This window comes from Ischnura elegans, chromosome 2, assembly GCF_921293095.1.
Source record: "Ischnura elegans chromosome 2, ioIscEleg1.1, whole genome shotgun sequence".
Classification (NCBI taxonomy): domain Eukaryota; kingdom Metazoa; phylum Arthropoda; class Insecta; order Odonata; family Coenagrionidae; genus Ischnura; species Ischnura elegans.
The window spans coordinates 67,878,859-67,903,709 of record NC_060247.1 but is presented as its reverse complement, the minus strand read 5'-3'; the positions used below and the strand labels follow the sequence as shown (position 1 = coordinate 67,903,709).

The 24,851-nt window shown below is 35.8% G+C and overlaps 1 protein-coding gene across 1 annotated transcript; it reads left to right on the top strand.

Annotated features, from left to right (window-relative positions):
• Nucleotides 1–295: 295 nt before the first annotated feature.
• Nucleotides 296–19,577, top strand: LOC124153909 (REST corepressor 1). Its single transcript, XM_046527309.1, has 12 exons — nt 296–485; nt 1,194–1,256; nt 7,832–7,906; nt 8,000–8,214; nt 8,652–8,825; nt 11,077–11,145; nt 14,307–14,416; nt 14,964–15,171; nt 15,424–15,559; nt 17,929–18,104; nt 18,427–18,593; nt 18,906–19,577. Exons 1-11 carry the CDS (start codon nt 380–382, stop codon nt 18,568–18,570), a joined length of 1,476 nt encoding a protein of 491 aa, XP_046383265.1. The 5' UTR covers nt 296–379; the 3' UTR covers nt 18,571–18,593; nt 18,906–19,577.
• Nucleotides 19,578–24,851: the final 5,274 nt, after the last annotated feature.

The window sequence follows — 24,851 nt, the reverse complement described above, 5'->3', positions numbered from 1 at the left end:
GCACTCATTCACTAAATTTAGCATTGATTTAATTTAAAATTACATTTTAAAATATATTTATAAAACGTAAAAATTTTGGCACACTTGTGTTGGCATCTCGACGCGTACGCTACGTAAATTATTGAATTCTCAAAGATTATAGATAAAGATATTGATTAATAACTTATTTTATAAAGGTTTAAGCTTTTTGGGCGCTATAAATAAATTAATGAATGTGATATTTCAACTTTGTTTTTAATCTTTTCCTCTCAGGTAGTACTACAAGTGTGCTAGTTTTCATTAAGTGGCGTTCCGAGCGGTATTCTCGGCAAACTTTCATATTTCCTAACGTCCGCTTGCAAAGTGTTTCCCGTCACGTACAAATCGAAATTATTTAATAATGGTGTTAGCGGAAAGAAATTCGGATAATGTGCGTAATGGCAGAAGATCCCGCGGACCGAGTCCTAATGGTCATGCTACTGATACCAGTACAGAGGAAGAAGGCGGTATGTGTTATTTCAGACAAGTTTTCAAACTTAGGATATAAATTGAAGGCCGATGTGTCATTAATTCCCTGTCTGGTATTATTTTTGTAAATGTAGGGGTCGTAGTGTTTTTCTCTGCCTTAGTGAATCACATATTAGTTCTATTTTGAAATTTTACTTAGTTTTCATTCTTGAGGTTCGATTAATAGAACTTATTATTTCGTAACAGCCGTCAGTAGTAAGGGGTGACTAACTAAATTTATTTGTATTGGAGTCTGCACCCCCATGCATTGCAATGGCCTAATTTTACTGTAATTTATTTATTATTTTTAACTGTTAAATTTTATTTAAAATAGACGTCAAGTAGAATTCACTTCCTAATGTTTTGGACGTAGATTAATCAGTCCATTCACAATGATCATTTAGGAGAACCTTGCATTGATTAAATATGACTTATGTGAAGCGGAGATTGTTGGTTGGGAATTGATTGCGTTGTTTACAAATAGTTACTGTTGAATTCGCCTTAGCTGATACGTTTAATTGGCCGCAGATAGTTGTATTTCACCTTTAATTATTTTTCCAATTCTGTCGTATTCACTTCGACGATTACTCGGTATCGCGCTATCTGTGAGCCATGATTAAAATAATGAAATGGTATATCTTTGGAGTAGTCACTCACAGCTAGTCATTTATGTTTCATATTGATATTCTTGTAATTTTTATCCTCAGATGAGAAGATACGGGTGGGAAAGGATTTTCAAGCATTGATTCCCGAGTTTACTCCTGTTATTGGTAAGTATGTCTATCTTATCTTAGAGGTTAATTTTTTTTAATGTTTGGTGTCCTAATTTAAACCAAACTAGTATTGCCTTTTAGGTGTGAGAGATTTAGAGGAGCTATCTGTTTGTTTCTCATCCAAACCATATATGTAGCACCATTGGTTCTCGCTAATTTTCCATGATTGCTCTTACTACGAAATAGTGCACCTAAATTATCACATGAAATCTTTTGTATTCAGGCATTGTCCTCATATAGTTATCAGAAATAATGGATGATTGCAATATACATAATTGAAGTTTAGGTCTAATTGCCTATTTGGTCTAAGAATTTTTTTCTTTTTCATAGCATTAAAGTTTTTTTCAACGTGTAAGTTCTCAATTTCTTACGTCAATACATCAGTTGTAATCTTTGGATTTGAATTATATGTGTATATTAGGGGGCAGAAGGGTCCAGTTTCCCCTCCCCCAAAAATAGGAAAATTTTAAAAGTTAACTGCCATAGTCTGTAATGAATCCTGCAGAAGGGCTTGCCTGCAGGCTACAAAGATATTATGTCCTAAATAACGTTATTCCTACGGATAGAAACACATCCTTAATTAACCAAAATAGCATTGCCTTGCCCCCTCTCTTCTTATTATGGATCAATCATCTTAGATTATTGCTAAGCACTATTAGTTAAAGGTAGGCATCTGAGGTAGAGCGGAGCAAACTCAAATAGGGAGAGATGAGTGGTGCCCTATCCGAACTAAACTTAACTTACTGAGGTTACGCTCTACATCGGGGTCAAACCAATATTTTGAGGCACTAGCTGTCCCATAAGGGGTTAATATAATGGAGGGCAGTGGCAGATCCAGGGTAGAGACAAGGGAGGAGGCTAAGTGGGGGTTGAAATTCCAGCAGTAGTGGGGCTCAGAAAAAATTACCATTCTATTTAGTGTATATTAGATACCCAAGGGGGGGAGGAAGCTATAGCCCCCTCAGTCATAGATCCGCCACTGATGGAGGGATTTGTAGGGACCCTCTCTACCTGTGACGTCTAATGTGCCACTGATTTGGATTCAACTCCTTGCACATAGCTTTTTTTTTCTTTAACCCATCATTCCCCAGACTGTATGTACAACTTTAAACTTTGGTTTTTTCGTATTTCCCGGTTTATTTAGGCCGAAGATGAATTTGCATAAAACATTATTATATTCATGATGAAATAAAAACACAGTACTATTCCACAACCTTATATTTTTTGCAGTCTACTAGTTTCAACGTTTAACGGTGTAAACGTTGAAACTAGTAGACTGCAAAAATATAAGGTTGTGGAATAGTACTGTGTTTTTGTTTCATCATGAATATCTCATCGTTCCACCAAGTAACGCCTAAATCTGTTGATTTTATTATTATATTCATCATAATATATGATTTACATGATGTTGCATTTATGCAACGCTGGGAAATCTCCGGTAAATATAAAGAAAAATCAAATTTTCTAACTTAGGTTGCATCTTTTATTTTTCATCTACACTTATGATTAAATGTGTGAAAAAATTCTGCGCGAAGGTAAACATTGCACTTTACACACCCAAAAGTTATCTGCAATTTGCACAATCGACATCTTCGCCGAAATTTATCAGTATTCCTTTGGATGAAATGCCCTGTTCTGTCTTGACGGATATGCTGGGATATGTCGTTTTTCCTAGGGCAGACCAGAAGTCTAACTGAGGAATTGCTTCACCCGTGACCATTGTGTAAAATCCCCACTTATTCACCATTGCACTACAGAGCCCATTTATGAACAGAGACCACCACCATTTTTTCCCTTAATCTGGATACGGTGACATGCAGCAGAATTATCGTGTAAATCTACCCCTCCCATTTATTGATTGTAATCATTGATGATATGATCGTGGAATCGGTTCACTTTTCTTCTCCTTCCAGTTATACCTATTCGTCCAAACTATAGGTTCAATATTCCAGTAGTTTGAAGAAACAGTGATGACAAAATTATCATGCCATCGAACTAAGAGAATATCTTTTGACTTGTCAAACGAAAAGCGTCAAATCTCTTTTTGGTTTTTTGCCAAATCCCTCGAAGATATAACAGCACAGTTTCCCATTATATTTTCTCCTGTCCCTACTGCAAAATAGCCATTATCACTTTGAGTTGCCAACAGACTATAATTGGTGAAGAAACTATAAAAATACATGGTAAGATGTTTTGGAGACTTACAAAAATTCAACAAATATAGAACAGTCATATGGCTAAAACTGATAGAAATTGCCTGTAGATGAGGCTAGACACCACAATTTACAACCAAATCTAATCGGTTTCCTGCAGATGAGCATTTTAGCCGAGTGCCGCCCGAAATATGGAAGCATTTACTCATCAATCGAAAATTAGTTAGAAAACTTCCACACTGAAAGGAATTTTGGTCTAGTATACTGAGAAAAGGCCTGAATTTTCAACAAATTGTCAAAAATTTCAAAATGGACAACGTAGAACTCTGGTGATAGTTTAGCTGTCACCAGAGTCCCATGTTGTTGATGAATTACGAAGCTTAGAACTGAGAGAAAAAATTACCTGCAGTAAGATTCCTCAATTAATCTTTGTGAAATGTCTTTTACAATTTGTAGTACATCAATCCTTTGGAAAAGGCAAATTTCAAATTCAAAAAATATTAATAATTTTAATGAAAATTATGATGAAAATAACACAAGTAGAACTAGAGATATTTCAAATTGCCAGTAAACCGAAGAAAAAGTTATCCTGAAGTGAAGTATTTTTCTAAGAATTAAAATTCCATAATGTTGCATATACGCAACGCTGGGGATTAATGGGCTAAATACGACAGTGGAGATGGATTGTAAGTGAAGCCCTATGGATCTGATGTTTGATTAACAGTTCGTTGTATGTATACTTCTATCAGTGCCTTAGCTAGTCCCCTTGCTCCCTCTCCCAATCTCTCTTTGTTACTGTCATCTTCTAACAATATTAATGTAAATGACCAAATATCCTCCTACTATTTTCCACAACATACACTTCTCTCTACTGGACCAAAATTTTTCATGTTCTTGCTTAATACTCCTTTATGCCCCTTCTTTATACCATTTTTCCCAGCAAAATTATCCCCAGGTTAAGGTTGTTTCAGGAAATCAGGGAAAAGTTACGGGATTTGAAATAGGTTAGGAAAATCAAGGAACAAGCGTGGAGTCATGCAATTGATGGTAAAGAAATTTCATTTCATGAAGCGCCAATCAATTGTATCTATCGGAGGACATAATATCTTTGACACAGGAAGATGTGGTAAATTTGCTTGAAGAAATGCTTTAATTTGATGGAAAACCAATTCGCTCATGCAATTGGAAAATTAAGTGTGTCTCAATAAAGCAGAGGAAGCAGGATCTCAATCATAATTAGCTTTTTAATTAAGTAATGGAAAGGAAAATTTTAAGAACTTGAAGCCAAGATCTAATCCCAGAAACCAAACCAGATCTTTAGCTGAGTAAATATAGGAGCCAGCCTTCCATGGTTGTGTATCTTGAAAAAGGAATTTTTATTAGTGTTTTTTAATCATCAGGAGTGAAGAAATAGAAGAAGAAGTAAGAAAGGGAAAATGTGAAAGTACTTCAGTGTGGAATAATGCAAATTTGTAATAATAATAATTAATCAATTAATATAATTGTTTATGAACTACGTAAATGGCTCTTTAGTTCATCTAAATCCCAATTATCCAGGCTAATGATGGGTGAGGCGACTTAAATAACAGAAATAATGGATAATCTGAGCTTTCACTTCTGTCTTTTATAATTTTCATTATATAAAAATTAATTCTCTCTTAATTAAATGCTACAACCTGAGGCCCTTTAATAGTAATAGATCAAATTAAGGCCTAAATTCTCATCTTGCAATTTCATTCTGCTTTGACCCTGGTCATTATATCAAGGCTGTTAGATCCTTTCTAAGGGAACCTTCACATGAGACTATTTGATGGCACTGTGGTAGTGCGGCCACACCCAAAAGTGCCCCTGAGGTGTAGCATTTTTGTTTAAATCAGATGTGCTATTGGATGGGGACTTAGTATTACAGTAAAACCTCTTTACATCGTAATGGAGGGGACCAAAATTTGGGCAATTTGATGTATGGAGGTTCACTATAGAGAGGTTTTAGTGGCAGGCACCATTTTTTCATATCCTTGGGAAATGAAAGGTGCTACTGTCTTTTAAGCCATTATATTAATATATTTAAACATATATGTACGCATGCATAAGTGAACTTATATGTACAATTACACAAAGGTAAAAGTAAATTGTTCAATAGGCCTTTTTAGAAAATAAATTAGTTAATGGGTTTGCTTAAAATTTTTTTCAAACTCTTTCGAAATAATGTTTTCAATTCCACGAGCACTTTTTAATGTCATTTTCACTATATATAAATCACTAGCTGTTTTCGTTAATGCCCTTTGACCTAAGAAATAATTCCCTGGTCTAAGGGTTGTAACTAATAGTGTTCGGAAGAAAGTATAATAGTTTTATATTTCTAAACATAATTTCTTCATCCTCGTATTTAACTGCCTGAGTTTTTTTATTTGTGCAGCCTAGGTATACAGTTTCTTCTGTTTTTCCTCAGTTGATTAAAATATATGTGAGGGTGAATGATGAGGTTCCAAAGGTCACTGCCTTCTGCCTGTCCTCGTTGATGGCTAGGAAAATTGCCATTTATGTGATTATGTCAAGCAGTCGCCTTCTTTTATTTCTCGAATCCATCATCAGCCTATGATTAATTAAGTAATTTTCATATTTTTTCATATTTTATGGCAAATAATTGAAAATACTCCTTATAATATCTTTAAGAAAATTGATTTATCATTCTTATAACATGTGACTTGTTAAAAATTATAAAAAAATAAATAAACACGTGACTTCTGCAAAAAATAGACAAAAAATTGAGCGTAATTTTGAAAATTTTGTTGACTTCCCTCTCTCCTAAATACAATGCACGTAGCGTTCCGAAGAAAAATTCTGTCGAGGGCACACAGAAACGCTAGGTCTGCGAAAGGACGTGATTTCCCGGTGAGAATGCTGGGTGAACTACTTCAGAATGCGGCGGCGACGGTAAAAAATTTCATTGCCCTACCGCGTATCAGCTAATTAGCTGTCTCCTTCACCTAACACTGTCACGCATGGATTGATGTTCGTTCAGTATTGCTAGAAATTGACGTCGAGGACTCCCGATGGAAGAGTCAGATTTCGCGGCATAAATACGCTGGCAAGACATATGACTGTCGCTAAGCGTATTAAATTTTAAACTACGGTCGTTCACGAAAATAAAGCCTTAATTAAAGGAAAGCGAGTGCTATCGCGTGATTTTGACCATGATTCGAGAGAAAACAATGTGTTCTGTCTTCATTTACCGTCACTTAATATGATTAGGATAGTTGGATGCCCTAACTATAGGTTAACGTGAAAATTATTAAAGGTGTATAAGAAAATAATAAGCGTGAAACATTTATCGCTGAAAATGTCATTCCATGTAGGTAATCGCGGCTGCATTAATGGTCTCTAGTTGTCTCGGTACGATTTGCGGAGGTAGTTCGGCCGTCTCGGGGTGTCTTGTTGGTGCGATATATGGAGGTTTTACGAGATAAAGAGGTTCACTACATAGAGGTTTGCCTATAAATTTACATGTAAATCTGACGGGACCAGAGGGTTGGTACAAAGTATGGAGGTTTACGATGTAAAGAGGTTCACTTCATAGAGGTTTTACTGTACTACATAGCATGTGATGGTGGTGCCGGTACTCCACACCAAAGCTACACAGAGTGGCCTCATGTCAAGGGCCACAAGGGTAACTTGGCCATTAAACATTTCCTTTTTTTTCAAATATTCAATCAGATTGAAAGGAAATGATATATTTTTAAAATTTGTGAAAAAAATGAGATGTGGGATCTGGAGGCAGGTGGAAAGTATGAATCAGTAATGGAATAAAACTATCAATATTCCAAAATGATGCAGGTAACTGCATATATTTTTATTCAATTGATGAATACTTCATTTTCGATGACTTCATTGCAGGCCATGAATCTGTATCAAGGAGTACAGTCACTTCAGAGGAATAATCATAGTTGGGAGCTATACATCCAATTTTGGGTCAATTTAATTAGTGGATAAAATGTAGAAATAAGGGCCTTAATTCTTATATCCATTACTTTGAAAAAAAACAAATCCAATATACATTTTTTTATACTAATTTAAATAACCAGGAAAGATAGGGCCAATAGTTTTGGTCCTCTTTACTCTTATCAATATTCTGCTAAGTTTTTAATTGAGTTATTTTTACATTCATCTCACCATATGGCCTCTTTTGCAGATCTATAAGCCCAGGACCCTTTTTTATTGTCCCTCTTCCATTCACAGCCTTACCAACCCAAGTGTAAAAATATGTCCTAAATCAGTTCACTTGTTCACCAGGTCTAAGGTTACTAGAAATCACCGTTAGACCTAGGCTGAGAGCTCTTTTTTCCTCTCTGTAATACATATTTTTAGGTGCAGTCATAGTTTTTAGATTTGGTACTATTGATTAATTTGTTTTTATTCTAGACCGCCGTCCAGATTTAAATGCTGAAAGAGCTCTGTTGGTGTGGTCACCCACTGTGGACATTCCGGATTGTAAATGTATGTTTATCGTTTATATTTAGCCATTATTCCAATAGTTACAATTTTCTTATGCTTTATTGTACAATAATGTGTCATCATTTAACTTTACAGTGGATGAATATATTTCACTAGCCAAAGAAAAGTATGGTTACAATGGAGAGCAAGCTTTGGGAATGTTGTTCTGGCATAAGCATGACCTGGAGAAGGCAATATTGGACTTGGCAAACTTCACACCATTTCCTGATGAGTGGACTGTGGAGGATAAAGTCCTATTTGAGCAAGCTTTTCAATTTCATGGCAAAAGTTTTCATAGGATAAGGCAAATGGTAAGTCTTGTTTACTTTGTGGTTATAAGCCTAAAAGTTTCAAGTGAGAAGTTAAAAATAATAAAACCCACGAGGCATGAAATAGAAGCTGAACTTCAGTATAGTGTCAAACAATTCCTCTTTTCACCATTTTCACTGCTTTGGGAAACCAATATGTATTCAACAGTTATGTAGTATTTCCCCTGTCATACCCTGCCATCACATATTGTTCTCTGTTTTGATTTGAATTTGGTGATATATTTATGAATGTAGTCATTGGTTGCTTTTTGCTGTACTTTGTTCAGTCATAAGTGTACCATGATGATGTAATTATGTGGTGTGGAATACACATAGTGACCCTTATTTATGGACTTTAAAGATTTCTTGGATGTTATGTGGTAAAATTTACAGAAATGAAAGAAAAGTATATGAATGAAATCATTTTTTGCTCTTTCAAGCTTCCAGATAAATCAATTGCCAGTTTGGTAAAGTACTACTATTCATGGAAAAAAACCCGAAGCCGAACTAGTTTAATGGACAGGCAAGCAAGGAAGTTGGCTGCTCAACGAGAAGAAGGCAGTGAGGGTGGTTCAGAGCTTGGCTCAAATACTGATTCTGATTCTGATGAAAAGGTAAGCTCTAAGTATGGTAAATAACACTGTGTCATTGTGAAAGAAACATAATTAATCTGATTATCATAGGATAATTTTTACCATTTCTTTCCGTGAAAGGAAATTGCTTCAGCATTAAGTTTATTTCAGGATTAGTCAAGTGTAACATCGGATTGAGGTAATGATGAGTTAGGTAACGTTAGTAATACTTATGAGCTTTCATTGTTCTGGTTAGGTCTGATTCTCACCAGTTAATCTAGTGAGGTATATTGTTATGTGCATAGTGAATTGGATGAAATAGACATTGATATTTAGTAAGAAATTTAGTGTTTGGCTCTTTGCTCAATTGTCAGTGTAAAAGACAAATATTTGTACTAAAAAATAAGTATATTTTGTCGTGATAGGCGAAGAGCTAGTGTGTGTAGGAATGTGTAGACTGAGGGCATTTGAGCTACTCTAATGTTAATAAAAATTTCTTTATGCGCTTGAAAACTGAATTTCAGTACATTTTTCTAGTTGCTGAATGGTTGCATCACATTTTCGGCTTTGCAACGACAAAATAGATTGTGATATTAACATTTCCTTTATCAATGTAATAATATGCTTTTGCATTATTCATATGAAATTTCCTGTGTGTTTAAGTTTTTGATTCTGATGTCAATAATTGCTATTTTCCAATCTTTGCGCTGGATGAAATCAAGGTTTGGACCAGAGTTTATCACTATATATACACATGATATCTCTACAAAATTTATATGTTAGTCAACATTTATTTTGGGTTATGTGGATGCCGAGCTACAAAGAGCTTTCCAAAAAGACTGAGAGTTGTCCAGTTAGAGGCTCTTTGCCCTAGTTGTTCCATTGATCTACTCAAGGCAATAGGACTCAAAAGTATTGGCATAAATGGTTTTTTTGTAGGTTCTTATTTGTGGAAATTTAGATCTGTGGGAAACATTAATGGAATCTAGGAAGCAACCATGACACTCGTAAGAAAAACACTTGCCAAAGAGGTGGCAACTTCTGTTTAGAGGCCATCAGTGGATGAAAGTCAATCACTTTTACTCTTGGAGTAATTTGATGTATACCCAATTAAAGGGAAGTAATTTCAGATGTGGAGATACCCTGATAAATATACTTGATTCCTTGGATGACTTATCAGGAATTACTTATTCCACTACCTCTGTTTTTACCAATCTTCTCAGAATGGCAATCTTTTTACCTTTTACAGCTGTAGTTACAGCAAGCAAAGTGTTTTTCTTTTTCCTCCTGTTCAACGCCAGCAGTGGGCGTACCCTTGCTCACAGCTTTAGCCTAGCTCTAGGCAGTTCAGAGCACTCACAACCCGAAATAATAGTTAATCAGCTACGTACAAATTCCCTACAAAAGTTTGGTAAAAATAGCATTAGTAGATTCTGTGACAAACTGTGGAGCAAGAATACAGTGATTGCATCTGGTGTGCGGATTGGAAAATAGTGACTTTTTTACAGATGGATTTATAGCTTCTACACTGATGAGCACAATAACATTTAATGTATAAGCATTTAGCTACAACAGTAATTAAGGAAATTTTTATGTTCCCATTCGTTTTGTTGCTCATGAGACTGAAATGTGACACATCAATTCAGCAACCCAAAAAATGTGTTGAAATTCTATTTCCAAGTGCATAATTAAATTCGTCATTAACATTAAAATAGCTTGAATGCCTAGTAGTAATTACAGAAATTTAAGAGATTAAATATGGGATACTTAGTTTTAAAATCATAGTTGTTGATGTGACTGGATTTTGCAATGTATAGTAGTCCTTCCATTATTAAACTGTTGGAGGGCAAAATTTGGCCAACAGTGTCTTTAACAGGCAGCTGGATTATAAGTTTTATTATACCATATGAATTGACATAGCAGTCATGCTTATTATAACTTTTCCTTGTCTAAAAGTGGATTGGTTGAAAGAGCATTTTTTGTTTATGTAGTGTGAAAAGATTAGTGAAATTACAATATTGCAGCTCTTATTCTCATGTTAGAGAAATTTCAGAATTGATCTTAATTTTAAAACCTTTTTCGTCGTCGAAATAATTCGTGATAGAAACGCAACCTTTTGGAAACTGTTATGTTAGAAATTGTTATCCCGTTTTCTATATTTCAAAAATATCTATGTGTATAAAAATCATTATATTTTCTTTGCCTTACAAGTGATGAAAGCTGTATAAAATTGGAATCCTCTGGGTATAAATGAAGTTCTTGGTCTCAGATTTTTATGTATGTCAAATTTCAGAAGTGGACCATTCATCGAGGAATCAGACGTAAGAGTGGATCACCACCAAGAGGTGTACAAAATGAGGAGGTAAATGTCTCATGCGTTGTTTTGAACAACATTACATTCCAGCTGCTTTATTTTCTCCTCAATTTCTACTGATTTAATGCTTCAAAAAGAACAAAATCACCTCTACATAAGTCCTTGCCAGTAGTCACTTGTCATTCTGTAATGAGCGCATGTCTAGTTTAATATAGAGTGTTTCTCAGTATCTTAGTAATTTTGTATGCGCCCATGTGCATTTTAACTCAAATCAATTTATTCAGTCGTATTGATTTTTAGATTTTTCAATTTACTTGCTATGAAATAAAACATGCCTTTTTGGAGGACATTGTCAATCAGTGTATAATATATGGTCATTTTTTGGTATTCTAGCGACCCAACCCCTTATACAAACTAGTTTTTCATTGGAATTGATGTGAAATATGCAGAGAGAGCATGACACAAAAGCCTTAGTTAGATTGGGCTCGGTTATTATTTTTTTATTATATCATTAGTTTTGATTGTGATTGAGGTTAAAATAATAAAGGCTCCATGTTTTTTTTTTGTTTTTCAATCTATCTCTCTTGCCTCTCGAGTTATTTGTGGCAAAAAAAAGAACCTCAATCCTTATACAGTTAAGTGTATGACTTCACAAACTCCTACCCATCACATTACCTTTTCTCTTTTCTCTTGTGCATATACCTCAATGAATTCATTGTCGCTTACACTCATGAGAGTAATGTCGTTCCCCATTGAGTGGTAGTCCCTGAACAAGTCAGTAAACCAGAATCATTATGGTGTCACCAACTCATGGAAAGTGTGCTGCAAATTATTTTTTTTTTTACTTCTTTAAACTTAAAAGTGATTCAAGGAATGAGTAAGATTTTTTTCAATATAACATATGTCTCTCTTCCATATACGTAGTTCTTTGAGTGAATTCTGATAAAATGATCATGAATGGATAATATCTTATTTTAATTTTCTTCGTTTAGGCTTTCCTCTTCATCTGTACAGATAATATAAGCTCTGCTTTATGTACCCTCTCACTACAAAGAATGTTACATTGTGTAGGAAATGTATTGATAAACCAAATCAGTGATGTAGGGGTACAGTAAATGGTAGTGTGCCATTGTTTTGGGTCTTCTGAGCAGTTAATTATGAGCTCAGTGGGTTGAATACCGTAAATTTTCCATACATTATTGCTGTAACTTTCCTAATCTGAATAACTTTTTGTTAATTGTGCAATATATCATTTTATATGGTAATCATATAGAACTTAATTGAATAAAATGCTTATTTATGGGCTACTACCTGAAGTATGAGTTTTTGCTTGCATTATATTACCTTCCTTATGCACGTTTTTTTCTTGAATTTGATTTATTTTTTCGTTTTAAATGGTATATTTTTAATTTCTGCCATGAATTTTTCACTGAGTCACTTATCAGTTTCTTATTCTTTAATCTAGATGTTGATTTGAAATGTTCATTATAATTTTTCATAAAATCTTCTTGTTTCATGTATATTATTTTACTTAGTTCCATCTTGAAAGGCTATGAAGGTACGATATTTGATTATGAACTATGTACTGTGAAACCTTGATCTATCGTTTTTCTAGGGGATGGATGAAAAAAATGATGAATGCAGGAAATTGATCAATGTGGGAATGTTTGACTAGGTTGCCTATGCAGCACAAAATGCAGGATTCTGACCATTAATTGTGATTTTCTTTTAAGGATTCAAACAGCAATTTAGCTGATTGATGGAATATTAGATTTTATGGAAAAACTTAGGGCATATTGTTGGTTTGACTAATACCTATTTCAAGCACCCTAAGATAACACCACCGCACGAAAAAGTGATTGCATGCTGTCTCGGTATTTACACTGCTACGATGGATTTCTGTCTGGTGTATATATTCTTATCTATCAAACGCCATTTCAGTGGCCCGCCCATCTGATACTCAGCTTCATCCAACTTCTTGTTTAGAACAGGTAGCTCGCTCTACCCCTTCTCCTACCGTCATGTGCTACCGGACAACCCAAGGTGTTTTGCAATATTCATGCGCTTCTCCCCTGGATTCTTTTCTTCTTCTTCAATTATTTTCGGTCCAGCTTTGAAAGTTCTCACCTGATAAGTAGATGAATTCAAATGGTTGGCAGGGAGAAACCAAATATTTTGAGAAAAGATCACTTCATCTGTACCTGTGACAAGAGAGATTTATAGCATAACTCATAAAGTGTAACTTGATATCTATTTCAGAAAAAAATGCCGCATCAACTTCTGAAAAGCTCAGCTTCAAGGATATCGAGTTTTGCCAGAATGCTAAGTCTCCTTCGTATTTTGCCATTTATTTCCTTGCTTAAAATGCTTAAATAGTGTCAGAAATACATCTTATTTTGTCTTACTCTTTTTTAAATTATACGCGTATTACTAATATTTCAATCCGATAAAGGTGTAATATCAATTGCGGAAAGTCCTAGTTCGACTCCTTTTGGTGACTCGTGAAGCAGTTGATTACTCTCCTGTAACTTGATGTTTTCTTTCAAAGCTCTTTGATTTATGGTCTTCATAATATGAACCCTGCGCAAGCTGGGGCCTTTTGTTTAATTTTGGAGAGACAGAAAGCATCGGAGGGGTGTCAGAGGGAGGTATCTGATTTTGGGAAATGTGCTATGTAGGTACTATCCCACGGCACTGAGCTTCTCCCTATGGTAGTTCCATCTCTTGGGGAAGATTCAAACACATGATGACACATTGTAAATACTTTCTCTCCTTTTCATCAAATGATGGATGTGGGAAAATTATACTGGTGAATGATGGAAATGATCTGGGATCGATAGATGCGGGAAAAAATTGTCTGTAGTGGACTTCATTTTAGACCAGGAAAGGCGAGCAATGAATGCAGGAAAATGATCAATGCAGGAATGATAGATCGAGGTTCACTGTACTAAGTTACTTTATTTGATTATGAACTACTAAGTACTCATTTTCTTCTTGTTTGAGAAGTCAAAAAATTTCAGCCATTCATAAATATTGGTAATTAATGTATTTAGGCCCCTGTTAGCCAAGCCTGCTTCTTTCGGTAAGGAAAGTAAATAAATTGCAAGAGTAATCAGGAAATACCTATTCTTGTTTTTCAAGGCTGGTTGAAAAAAAGTTGGTGTAGTTACTTATACTTTTCTTGCTAATGTGAGTATTTTCTCTTGCAGAAGGAGGGTGAATCAAGCAAGAATTCTTGTGCGAACTGTGGTGTTGGATGCACACATGTCCACCCTACTCAAAAAGGAAATATGTGCAATGCATGCTATCAGTATCTTAGGTAAGTAATTAATTCAAGACTTGAGAGTGAGAATCAGATAGTTGCCAAATTTTGCAAAAATGAAAGTTACACCAAAATGTTTTTTCAACAATGAGTTCTAATGAAGTTCAGCAGCCAATTTTGAAAACTTGCATTCTGCTATCTGAGAGCAAGAACCATAATTTTTTTATAATTTATCTCATAACTTAACGTTTGGTTATTTTCAGGTTTCTTGCTCTAATGTTGTCAATTTAAATGTACGAAAAAATTAACATGAAAATATTTTTACATTTTATTTTCTCAATTAGATTTTTAATGTCATACATTTTGTGCATGCTGCTTATAATTATGAATATCTCTTCAGATCTATGCATATATATCAGAGCCTAGCATGAATTAATAACCTAGCTGTGATTTGCTCAAGCGATTTACGGGGATTTTGAGCGCTCACTAAAACTAGCTTCTATTGTAGGGGAAAACTTGTTATTATATTATTTTAGTCTTAATTATTCTGTACTGTCGCTACGTATTTGCTAGTGTATTACAGTCTATCTTTTTAAAATTACAGGCGAACTGGAATGCTTCGCCCTACTACTGGTCCTGTGAAACGAGAGGGTCGGGATCGGCATCATTTACTCATGAGGCACCGAAGGAAGCCTCCTCGTGGAATGTATATCAACCATGATGACCTTGCTGCCATGGCAACTGGTCCTGCAGGTCAGGGAGAAGCAATGCTTAAGGCAATGGACCGAGAAATAGTTTCCTTGAAGCGGCAAGTAAGTTCGTTACATACCCAAGTATTCATGCTGGCAGTAATTAATAATGTGAATTTTTTCTGTGAAAATCTAATATTTTTTACTTTTCTAGCTAGTATCCTATTTCATTATATTTCCTGTGATTCTTCAGTGATGTTATATCATTCATGAAATAATTATATCTTACTACTTCTTATTATGCATGCTTCATTTTAATTGAAATGGTCATTTTTAATTGATTTACTGGTAGCTCATAATGGTGTATTTTCTCAGGTGCAAAACCATAAGCAAACTATCAGTGCATTGAAACGGAAGACTGGTGAAGGCATTGATGATCTCAGACCACCTGATTCCAACAATCGTATCAATGCCAGATGGACAAATGATGAACTTCTTTTAGCAGTTCAAGGTTGTTACATTTCTTTGTTTCTAATATATTAATACTATTTTATATATTATGCTTTGAAAGTTTTATTATGTCTGGTCAAATAAGGTAATTTAAATCTCCAGATAATCTTTAATCTGACATGAAACTGGTTTTATGTTTGTGTTACTGCATTAAGGTAGAATTTGTGCTGTAAAGTATTAATATCATCACTGATTAATTCCTGAAAAAGTAGGTATGAAAATTTTTGGGAAGATTTCTATAATTAAAAAAGTACATATCAATGGGGTATAATTTTTTTTAAGTATTTAGTATACACAGATAATTTAGTATATACAGATAAGTAGTCAACATCAATAATTTTGTTTGCTACAACCCATCACATCAGATCATATACCAAGCAAAGGAGTTGTCAGCTCTCGGTCAGAGAATACTCTTTTTAGAGGTAGTCTAGTTCATTCCTTCAATACAATGCTACTGCCATTCGAAGTATTCTGAATGTCACCTATGGTATGAATGTCTTTTGTTATGGGAATGTGAGTTGCATATTTCATGTTCCCTTTTGTGAAATTTCTTCTGCAACTTTTCTGATCTCTTTGCACCCCTTCTTAATACTTCCTCAAAGATAGCATTTTTAAAACAGAGGTTTTGCAGGAAAAATGTAAAATTGTCTTCTTGTGGGAATTATCAGTAGTATTATGTTCATTATTTCCCTAGCCTGTGTCATTCTTATATTTTTCTAATAAAAGCCATCATAGTAGAATATTAAGGGAACAAGTTTTAAGTGTGCATTGCCTTTGAATCTCAAATTATAACTTAATGCAAATAATGGCACATACTTTGGATCTTTGGTGATGCTAAATTTGCTCTTGAGCCAATCTAGTAGGGAAGAATTGTGTGTGGAAAACTTTTTTAGGCTCGGTCCAATCTGAAGATAATGCGTTGTAAGGATGAAAATAGTATATGTAAAGTATTATTTGTGCAGCATACTCCCGAATTATCTGGGCTAATGATGGGGAGAGGCGGCACTAATAATCGGAAAACACGGATAATCCAAGCTTTTCCTTTTATTTCTGGTAATTTTCAAAATTTATGGGAATCAAACAATAATATTCACCCACATTGTCTGTTATTTTTTATTGCTTTCTGGAATCATAACAAGCTTCCTTTACCCGACCGCAATTTTTTTAGTGACGATAATGTGATTGTACTCTTACTTCTACTGCTCTGTGTAATGCCTAGTTTCCGAAGACCACGTATCGGTGGCTGTGAGATTGGGGATTCAGAAAATTGGTTTGCACGAAAGCTTCCAAACCGCTCTGCGACGTCGGAAACTGTACACGTCAGGCAACACGCCGCATAGTCACGTCTCACCCAAGTTGCCTGGGATGTACCGGCTGTTCTGTGATCTCTGAGCACGATCGCTCGCCTAGATAGTTGAAAAAATGAGCACGTAACTCCGGTGAAGGTAATGGGCATGCGATCACGCCATCGTGCAGCAGCTGTAGGAAACCTGGACTTATGGCATATTCTATGTCTCACGCTATTTCTACTGCCACTTCCCCTGCTGCCTTCACTTTAACTTTTCCCAAACCCTCCAGTTTGACCTTGACTACTCGTGGCATAAACATGCCCGAGTGCGACGAATTCTCCAGTTCCCTTGGGCTGTATTCAACCGCATGCAAGGCCACTTCCGAATTTGTGATATAAAATATACAATTAGAGATCGTCGATACTTTTACTTCGATTCTCTTACTTTAAGATTGAAGAATTATCAGATTATCATTAAGAATAAGAAGATAAGAAGATTATCATTGAAGAATCTTCTAAAATCAATCAAGAGTTTTTTTTCCGGCTGCTGATTGTCGTCTGCAATTCCAGAGCAGAAGTCCAAATAAACTTGAAAAAAATCCTTGTCAGCAAGTAAATAAAATAATTCCATTTTACAAAGGGGATTCCAATGGAAATAATAACCCCAGTGTAGCCTTGCATTAAAACTCAGATATCCTGGTGCTTTTGTGTCCGATTTTATTGCTTTATAAAGATCGCATAAAAGTAGGGTGATCTCGTGTGCAGATAATCCGTAACACAGATAAACTGCAGCCCGATAATCGGGAGTCTGCTGTATTAACAATAAATGCCATACACCTCATTTTTTCTCTCTGGCAAAAGGTAGTTAATTGATCATCACATATCAAACTCAGAGGGTGTTATCAAGGTGGTTGTAATTGAGTCTCTTTGTTTAAATAAGAGATTATTCATTTCATTATTTATGTTAGATGCTGCTTTCCTTATTGCATGTTTATATGAATTAAATATAGATGTTTACAATAATACTAAAGTGGGTATGTTTTCGTTATGTATTCATGATTTATAATTTTATTTGAATTCAGGTGTTCGGAAATATGGGAAAGACTTCAGAGCTATTGCTGAGGTTATTGGCACTAAAACAGAGGCTCACTTGAGGAGTTTCTTCGTTAATTATAGACGAAGGTATAATCTGGATGCCGTATTGAAGGAATATGAGGCAGAAAATGGACCTATAATGGATGATGAGAAAGAAGAGAAGGTAAAAAACTATTTCTGAAGTATCATGTAGCAGTATGAGTATTGTTTTTTTTCTACATAACGAATATTAGACATCAACTGTTATTACTTGTGAAGCATTTAAATTTCCTTCAAGCTTAAACCTCATAGGAATCACAACATGGTTAAAGATAATTTTGTTCATTAAACTATTTTGCTACTTGGGTAATTTTATTTGTTCCTCAACACTGCCAAAATGTCCCTCAAAGCCCTTGACCCAATGTAACTAAACGAAACAAATATGTATAACATGGCATTTGATGTATGAATGTATTCTCATTATCATTATTGATTTGACTATATAGATGGAAACGGACGGCAGTGAAGGCAGTGAAACCAGTACACCAACTCCTGGAGCTAGTTCTCCTGTGACCGTTAGCTCGCCTGGTATAAACAAGCAACCATTTTCCAAAGTGCCCCTCCTACAGTCCACCCAAGCAGCCAAATGATATTGGTTGTAGATTATTTATGAGTAAGTTCAAGTTTTGTGTAATTTGTTGCTTCTTTGTTATTCTAGTCAATCAAAGGAAAAGTATTTATTTTGAATTTTAGTTTCTTAATAGGATAGTATCTTGAGGTAATATTTTTTTTTTTTGTGGGGAGGAGATGGAAATTGAACTTCAATCTTAAATAATAGTTTACTATTTAAGTTACTAGTTACTTCAGCTTTGTTTTTTGGACATTTGCTTGACAGCTAAATATTGTCCCTATAACTAGATGGCACTGAGTCAAGTTAAATGAGATGAATCAATTACTTATTGAACATTTTTTTCTTTTTTCCCAGGTTTCCTTTTTATATACTGCCTTCAGTTGAGTGCTACAGGAATTTTCCGTGCAGTTATTGTGATTGAATTCAGGAATGCATTACATTCATGTAAATATATAGTGAGAAGGTATTTACATCGTGCAAGAACTGTCTTGACTCTATTAATAGACATATGTGCAAAAATATTTAGGAGGTTTATGATAGCAACACCATGCTAGTGTGAAATTCGTAAAAGAAAGGACGAACAGTAATTGAAAGTGACAGTGTACTCATCAATTTCTATTATTACTGCCATAACGTCTGCTTGCTGTACTTCATTTGCTGAAAAAAAAAACTAGCCAGGGTACACACATTCTAGTTGGTTGTGAAGACCGAAACAATCTTCCTCCAAAATAAGTTCCTTGATAATTTAAAATTTTATATATCAAATGTGGTGTTGAGTTGTGAGCTACATCGTGCAAATAATTAATGACATGCTCATTTGGATCAATTCATGTCCTCAGATAATATTGTTGTTATTTTTAATTAATTGAAATAGAGCTTGTAAATTTTTCTTAGAGGATCGAATACCTGTATAATGTTTTATTTACTGGATCTTATTTATTTTCCCTGTATTTGCTATGTACTTTATTCTGTTATGTGATATTATAAAGGTTATTTTTATTTAAAGGCATTAAAAATATTGATAAATTAAATCATTAAGTAAGTAATCTAACCACGACTTTCTTGTTCACTTAGCTTGTATTCGAGGGGGAGAGCAATTAGGTGAGAAAGTATTCTGATATTGTCTGAGGGTGCTATGAGCATTAAAAACATTTTCCTGTATAGATAATGATTCTTGCATTCCGCAGATTAGTACTCTCACATTATGCCAGAGTACTCCCTTATCCAACTGCTCTGCCTTCACCCTTTCCCTGAAGAGATTTTCCCACCGGAAGATTTTTTCACTGTCATTCCTTACTCAAACCCACACCTCTCTTGTCTGCATTTGTAAGTGTGCAAGATATTGATACCCAGATTTGACTGTGGTTTTGAAAGTGCTGTAACTAACAGTCAATGTACAAATATTACAAAAGAGGATCCTTCATTTGGCCACTACATGTTTTGTCACCCACCTCACTTATAATTGGGTTTACTTAACATAATTAACAGTGTCCGGCGATACCTTTTGGAAATGTTTGATCTCCATGTGAATAAACTATGAATGGTAAACTTCCACACAATTATATTTAAATACCGACCCGGTTTAGACACTTAGTGTCATTATCAAGGTACAAATTTTGGCCTTCCTTGTTCTATATGTATATACTGTCCTGCAAGAGAAGGGTGGGGTGGAAAGGATAGCAAGGCAGGGGGGAGACAGTTTGACTAAAAAGGTGGATAATAGGGAAGGTCATTGATGGAGGGGGGGGGCGAGGGATTACGTAAAGTCAGTGAATGGGGGAGGTAGGAAGAGAAGTCATAGCAACCAGGAAAGGAGCGGGTGTAGGTGAAGGTCAGAAATTAAAAGTGTCAAAAGAGGCGATTGGTGGAGTTCACTTTATCGTTACAAAGATTATGCAGTAATTTCAGTCGGTAACAATTTCAAATTTCTCATAAAAGTCCAGCTTTTGGCCTCTGTCTATGCAATGTAAAATATCGAAATCAAAGTTACTAAAATGTTTACTATGGTTCAAAAGTTTGGCAAAACATGATTTTTCATCTTTATTGATAAAACAGTTCCTTTGTTCAATCACTCGATCTTTAAATATCCTCCCAGTCTGTCCTACATAATGAATATCACAATTATTACACTTTTGTTTTCTTGGTTATACACGTCCTTAGAATTACATAATCGTTTCACCAACGTTGTGGGGGTGTGGAGGGCGACTAGTTTTGTCTGTGGGAATTATTTTCTTCAGATTGTATGATCATTTACCTACAAATGGCAGTTTTACCCAATGGGATGGTACATTGCTCTGAGATGGCAGAGAGGTTAGTGTCTGCATGGCTTTCTTTGATCTTGAGCACTCCAGTAGCTTGTTAATACATGAATAATTGAAGCCATTACGGCTAGCTAGGGTTTTGATTGTCAGCAACTTCTTTCCAAATTTGGGAATTTACAGGAATTTTGAGTAACCTATTTGTCATGCACCTCAGAGCAGCGAATTTATGAGAAGTGTGGTGGCAGGAGTCATTAGGGATAATTGTGTCGGTAAAAGTTTTTTTCTGAAAATACCAAAATCATGATGTTCGTTAACAATTGAGATGTTCAAATTTAAAAAGTCAATATTATCGCCCTATATTCAATCTAAAAATCTATATTGTCATGTAATGAATTGAAAAACTTCTCAGCCTCGCCATGGGATCACCTTTATCTCATATTTTAGCCGAAATTTTTATGAACCATCTAGAGATATAGTAATTCAAATCGAATCACCCCCTTCTATGTAACCTCATCTACTGGTTGAGATACGTAGACCACAAAAACCGACCTGGTTTCAACTACGTGTCGAAACCGGGACGGTTTTTGTTCCGGGTTGAGTTTTTGGCACGCTTTAAAATTTGTTATATTTATCATTGAATATCTCGCGAAGGAAAACTCAGGTTTACATGTGCTTTTCTTTGTTGAATTCAGAAAATAATTATCTGTCCGCCTGCTAAATAAAAAATATTCATGCAAGTTCCCCATTGGACGTACAGTTTCTCATCCTCCTATGCACATTCGATTTACGAACTTTCAGAGGTACGAGCATTCAAAAATTTCGAATTTGGCACCTTTCGATTTGGCCGATGCAATGCGGTGTGGCGTAGAGGAACTCTCACTTTGCAATGGCGCAGCGAGGGGGGTTTTGGGGGATAAAACCCCCCCCCAGAGCTCAGAGAAATTTTTAAGTGTACTCCATTTTACTTAATTGGATTGATATTACTAATAGAATAGTGTAAGTATTAATAAAATATCCCTCAGAAAGCCGTAAAACTCACCGTTTATCTTAAAATTCCACAATTTACTAATCTCGCACCTACCACTTATCCTTGTGGGTATTCCATACCACCACACACCCCGGATTAGTTGCACCTTAACCCCCCCCAGCCTTAATTCCTAGCTGCGCCCCTGGCACTTCGGGTATATTCTGAACGAAGTATAATTGAATCTGGTGTGAGGTAAGGAACTGTTCTGCGTTTCGCCCGTTCTTCCTTACCGCGGGGAGTGATTTTTTCAGCTGCAGCTGCGTCACAATTGTGATGCAGTGTTGCATTCTGCAGGATAACCGTACTCCTCGATGCCTTGCATACAGTCCGGCTGGCGAGAGTTGAACGATGACAACGCAAAAGAAGGAGCGGGAGAACCCTTTGCAAGCACGGTTTGCTACCAAGCACGGAAACAAGCCTGAACCACCAAAACAAGGCATTCTTCCTTTGGGTTCTTCAACTCTCGTCCTCCCTTCCGGCTCCTTTTTCCACGTAACCCTTTTGTTTACAAATGATGTTAGCGTTTCGCTTTCTTACCTGGCAACCTTGCACCCTCCCCCTAAGTAGAACCTTCTTCCTGTCATCGGACAACACGTCGCCCGTGCTGTAGGTTTATCAACTTGCAATCAAGGTCTCAGAACGTATCTAGTCCATGTATCGAGGACTTACTATATTCGGGAAGATATCAACCCTCGATTGCGCCATGCCGCATTCTTCTATTGAGAAACTGAAACGAATTTTATATTTGCACGTAATTTAATCGCGTACATATATTTTGCACTTTTTTCGACAATTCTTAAAAGGAACGTTCATACGAACTTCGTTGTTACGAACCACCGGTTTTTCGGTCCCGTGAACGTAATAACGAGTACTTGACTGAAACAAGATTTCTATTCTGTGAAAGCGGGAAGTTTGGTTTTAGAGGAAGTTTTTATGGCAGTTGCAGACTTGAATAAATCTTTGGTTTTAACTGACATAAGCATCCACTAAATTACAGAAAATCAATTCTTTACTTATTGAAGTTGTAATATCTTAGTCTTATCCTCCTCATAGTCACTTATGACTAGTCAAATGGGAAGTATGGAAGACGAGTGGTTAGTGCTTGGCCTCTGTCCAAAGGGTTGAGGTTCAAATCTCTGGTGAAGCCATTGGATTACTTACTCCAAAAAATTATCTAGTACAAGAGGGCCAAGTGAAAGTAATTAGTCCTCCTACCTTGTATTAGAGAATATCACACCTGCCCCTAAGCATGAGCTCTACCCTCACATATCCAAACCAACCCAAGGGTTGAACCACAGAGTTATGAACCCTTAGGCTTCAGGAATTTACGATTTTAGCTGCCAGCCAGTGCAGAAGAGACCCCCTTGTAGGTGGCACCCTCTGCCATGAGGACTGGTCTGATAGAGATAAGCTCCTTATTGTGAGGGTAGGTGTCCAAGTGCAAGATATCCAGGTAGTAATAAAACTTTTGGGTTAATACCGAAGTCACCGTGCAAAATGTATGAAAACATTCCCACACTCTAAAGGGTTAATCTGGTAGACCTCAAAAAATAAATATGCATCAGGTGCTATTTACTAATGGGTTGAATCATGATAGACCAACTACTGTTTTAACTCATTAGAAGTACCCTGCATTACACTTTTGAATAAATTTAAAAAAATGCTACTTCCATAAACAGTATAAAATGCACTATAAAGTAAGCTCTCTAAGAGAATAAAGTGTGGGTGTTGATTAGGTTAGGGGATATCCATTCATTATGTGAGGCATTTAGGGGGGGGAGGGAGATCAAGCCAATTCTCTCCCAATTCCACGTGGGGGAGATGAGGGGTCCTGTGGCATGTATCACCAGTGGCGGCTTGCCCATAAGGAGACTCTGACGCCTCCCAACAATTTGAAAAAGGAAAAAAAATTAAATACCCATTCAATTATAATTACGCATCTAATTAACAAAAGTGTTTTTTCAATCGCATACATCGAAAATGTAGGAAAATCACGTGAAAAGTTCGTATTTGTAGCCATGGGGCACTGGCAAGAATGTCCCAAACCATCACCATGCACTAATATGAAGAGTGGTAGTGGTGGGGACTGCTGGTGCTATGACGTGTCTAAGCTTGTACCTAATGGAAGTCTCGGGATGCCACCCAAGCATACGCAGAGCGACGTAGGCATCTAGTGAGTTGACATCGCCGTGCCAGCCATATAATCTTGGAGTAGCAGGATACGTTGTTTTGGAGACCAGTTGACTTATTATGTGTAAGTTGCTTTATCAAATGAGAGATTGGTATGTAAATAGGCCTAGTTGTAGTTCAGTTGATCGAGTTAGTGATTGATTTGTGTATTAGTGAGTCATAATGGTCTCGTCTGTTTTCAACGATGGGCATTTTATTATTAGTATGTAATGGAATTAAGGACCTGGAACATAGAATTGAGCTCAAGAATTTAGGCCTACACTAAATATAAATCAACAACAAAAGGCCTCTAAAGCACGAAAAAGTTAAGTCGGAAGTATTCCAATAATTTGTACAACTATACTGATTGGATGTGTGGATGCAAAGCTAAACATCCTTTTTTTTCTATCCTTGTTTGGTAATGGGAGTTGTAGACCGTTCATGGACGGTGTCTCAGATTCAAAACATTTAAATGATAAAGTCAAAAAACATAAATTGAGTGAAAAACATATTAATACTTGCATTGAGTATGCCGTGTTAGGTAAAGTTGACATAAGAGTCCAATTAGATAGTGCGTACAGATTAACAATCCTAAAACTAAATGAAGAAGTGTCAACAACTGTTCCGCATCAAGTAAATTGATATATGCCCATAGTATATTTAGGCTTCAGTATATCTAATAGTATTTTTTAATCAAGCTTTATCAGGCAAACTCAGTATTATTGTTGAAAAAACGGAACATATGGCATCACAAATTTAACACCGACATTGCCTTAAAAACTCACAAAATATTAAAAATTTTGACCCCCTGGTGGATGTGTTCCTGTATTAAAGCACGACTAA